The sequence below is a fragment of the Camelus ferus genome, chromosome 11 (assembly GCF_009834535.1).
Source record: "Camelus ferus isolate YT-003-E chromosome 11, BCGSAC_Cfer_1.0, whole genome shotgun sequence".
Taxonomy (NCBI): Eukaryota; Metazoa; Chordata; class Mammalia; order Artiodactyla; family Camelidae; genus Camelus; species Camelus ferus.
The window spans coordinates 45705902-45709487 of NC_045706.1; the positions used below are offsets into that span (position 1 = coordinate 45705902).

The 3586-nt window shown below is 41.4% G+C and overlaps 1 protein-coding gene across 1 annotated transcript; it reads right to left on the reverse strand.

Moving 5' to 3' along the window:
• Positions 1 to 487: 487 nt before the first annotated feature.
• Positions 488 to 2163, reverse strand: LOC102514350 (elongation factor 1-alpha 1-like). Its single transcript, XM_032491492.1, is given in 3 exon segments — positions 488 to 1553; positions 1556 to 1872; positions 1874 to 2163. Coding segments are annotated over 3 exon segments (1374 nt in total). The 3' UTR covers positions 488 to 786.
• Between the last annotated feature and the right edge of the window lie 1423 nt (positions 2164 to 3586).

The window sequence follows — 3586 nt, forward strand, 5'->3', positions numbered from 1 at the left end:
TCCCTTTCGCTCTGAAGTGAGTCTCTTGTAGGCAGCATATACATCAGTCTTTTTTAAAATTTTTATCCATTCAGCAAATCTATGTCTTTTGATTAAAACATTTAGTCCATTTACACTTAAAATTATTATTGATAGTTAAGTACTTATTGCCATTTTGTTTCTTGTTTTCTGTTTTGTAGGTCTTCTCTGTTTGTCTGCTTTTAGTCTTTTCCCTTGTGGTTTGATGATTTTCTTCACTGTTATGTCTGAGTTCCTTTCTCTTTGTTTTTTTGTGTATCGATTGTAGGTTTTTGGCTTGTGGTTACCATGAGGTTTGTATATATTAATGTATGTATATTAACACATATATGTAACATACATATATATGTTTGTTTTAAACTGATAGTCATTTAAGTTCAAACACATTCTAAAAGCTTTACATTTTTTTACTCATTCATGTTTTATGTTTTTGTTGTCATATTTTACATATTTATTTGTATCCCTTAACTTTTTTTTCTCATTAAACTTTGTTTTAATGGGTCTCAAAATTCTGTGACAGATTTTTGCTCAAGTTGTTTCCATTAAAAAGTACTGATTTTAAAAACTAATAACTTAAAATTGCGACACACACCAAAGAAACAAATGGTCCACAAAACATTCTTCTTTCCTTCTGAAGGTTTTACGATGCATTGTTATCATTAACCAGTCTTTTACTACTAAACTTAAGTGGCCAATTGAGACAAACAATTCTGAGACCGTTCTTCCACCACTGATTAAGACTGGAGTGGCAGGTATTGGGGATAATACTCATTTAGCCTTCTGAGCTTTCTGGGTGGACTTGGTGACCTTGCCAGCTGCCTTCTTGTCTACTGCCTTGATGACACCCATGGCAACCATCTGTCTTATGTCACAGGCAGCAAAATGGCCCAGAGGAAGATAGTCAGAGACGCTCTCAACACACATGGGCTTGCCAGGAACCATGTCAACAATGGCAGCATCACCAGATTTCAAGAACTTGGGGCCTTCTTTCAGCTTTTTCCCAGAACGACGGTCAATCTTCTTCAGTTCAGCAAACCTGCAAGCAATGTGAGCTGTGTGACAATCCAGCACAGGTGCATATCCAGCACTGATCTGGCCTGGATGGTTCAAGATAATCACCTGAGCTGTGAAGCCAGCTGCTTCCATTGGTGGATCATTTTTGCTGTCACCAGCCACATTGCCGCAACGAACATCCTTGACAGACACATTCTTGATGTTGAAGCCCACGTTGTCCCCAGGGAGGGCTTCACTCAAAGCTTCATGGTGCATCTCAACGGACTTGACTTCAGTTGTAATGTTGACTGGAGCAAAGATGACCACCATGCCGGGTTTGAGAACACCGGTCTCCATTCGACCCACAGGGACAGTACCAATACTGTCTACACCAATCTTGTAGACGTCCTGGAGGGGCATATGCAAGGGTTTGTCAGTTGGCCGAGTTGGTGGCAGGATGCAATCCAGAGCCTCAGGCAGCATGGTTCCACTGGCATTGCCATCTTTACGGGTGACTTTCCATCCCTTGAACCAAGGCATGTTGGCTCCAGCATATTGTCACCATTCCAGCCAGAAATTGGCACAAATGCTATGGTGTCAGGGTTGTAGCCAATTTTCTTAATGTAGGTGCTGACTTCCTTAACAATTTCCTCATAGCTCTTCTGGCTGTAGGGTGGCTCAGTGCAATCCATTTTGTTGACGCCGGCGATTAGTTTTTTCACACCCAGAGTGTAAGCCAGAAGGGCATGCTCACGGGCCTGCCCATTCTTGGAGATACCTGTTTCAAATTCACCAACACCAGCAGCCACAATCAGGACAGCACAGTCAGCCTGAAATGTGCCTGTAATCATGTTTTTGATAGTCTCTGTGTCCTGGGGCATCAATGATGGTCACGTAGTACTTGCTGGTCTTGAATTTCCGCAGGGAGATAACAGTGGTGATACCGCGCTCACATTCTGCCTTCAGTTTGTCCAAGACCCAGGCATACCTGAAGGAGCCCTTTCCCATCTCGGCAGCCTCCTTCTCGAACTTTTCGATGATTCTCTTGTCGATACCACCACATTTATAGATCAGTTGGCTGGTGGTGGTAGACTTGCTGGAATCTACGTGTCTGATGACCACGATGTTGATGTGAGTCTTCTCCTTTCCCATTTTGGCTTAGATTTAGCGGTGGTTTTCATGACACCTGTGTCCTGGCCACAAACCCGTTGCGAAAAAGCTCTTTATTGTAGTTATAATTGATTTTATGACTTTAGTCTTTTAACCTTCATACTAGATTTTTAAAGTGGTTGATCCTCTGTCTTTATTATATGTTTGCCAGTGAGATGTTTTCCCTTCATATATTTTTAAAAATTTTGGTTGTGAAGCAGGTATTGCAATATAAAATTTACTAGTTTATAAATAACAGTTGGAATAAATTAGGTTTTCCTGCTCAGATGGCTTTCTACTGTTTGTGGGGAAGACTTTTAAGATTTGTGTTCGTTCTTGACAGCAGTCTTAAGGAGGCTGTTGTTTAGCATTTGGGCAAGAGAGCCAGTTCAGCAGTTTGCATTTAAAAAGGACTCTTTCCACTTTTTTTCCCCCTTTAGTCTCAAGCGAGTTTTAGTCACCTCCTAGGGTGTTTACATTTCAAAGACATGCTAAGATTTACATCTTCATGTGGCAGAGAAGGAAAATGTAAGTTTTCTCCTAGAGGTTTCAGTGCATTTTGGACGATTTTGGCAGTCCCAATTAAAATGTAGCACCACTCTGTAAGTAGAGGGAGCATCCTGTAAAGAATATTGTTCTGGACTCATGGTCAAATGAGGCCTCTTCAGGGTTGGAAATGAAAGGGAGGAGTCATTTGGGCCACCGTGGTCCTGGAAGTGGTAAACCTATTGAACTATTCCAGTTTTGCACAGTAGGAGATGGGCTTCGTCTCAGTGTTTTCCTTTCACCGTGAGCCTTACCAGTGATCACTGTGGTGGAAGGATTGGCATGGTGCCAGTCAGTGAATATCCAAGTGAGGAATGGAAAAGCTATGGTAGAAATGTTGCTGGTTCTAGAAGCCTTTGCTTTCCCATTTCCTTCTTCCTCCTCATCAGAGGCCTTTGTAACCCTGTCAGATTTTCCCTTGGTGGCAGAAATGCTTCATGAGATGTGTTTTAGTTTTGCCTCATTCAAGGGAAGGCTGAGGGGGTTCAGGATTTGTAATATCTCACAGGAAACAAGCATATAGCCTGGATGAATCTTAAAGGAATTACGGATTTTTGGGTCTTTAGAGATACCAGTCAGTGGGGTGCATTTTAACAGTTGTAACAGTTCAGAGAATATTACAAAGAAACAAACCCACAGTAGCCAATTAGTTTGCCTCTCTCCTTCCTGCTGTATAAAATCTTTAAGAAATGTTTGAATTTCAGTTAAGGTCTATTTTTTGTCTTGTTTTGTTTTTTTGAGCTCAGTTTCTACTGCTTGGTTTTTTTTCTCCTGTCACTTTAATCTTACGTGTTGTTACCAGAAAATTTTGGGTGATGTCACTGGGGACTCCCTTCATAGGTGGGGAGTTTCCTTTCCAGGATGTACTAGGAGATCTCTG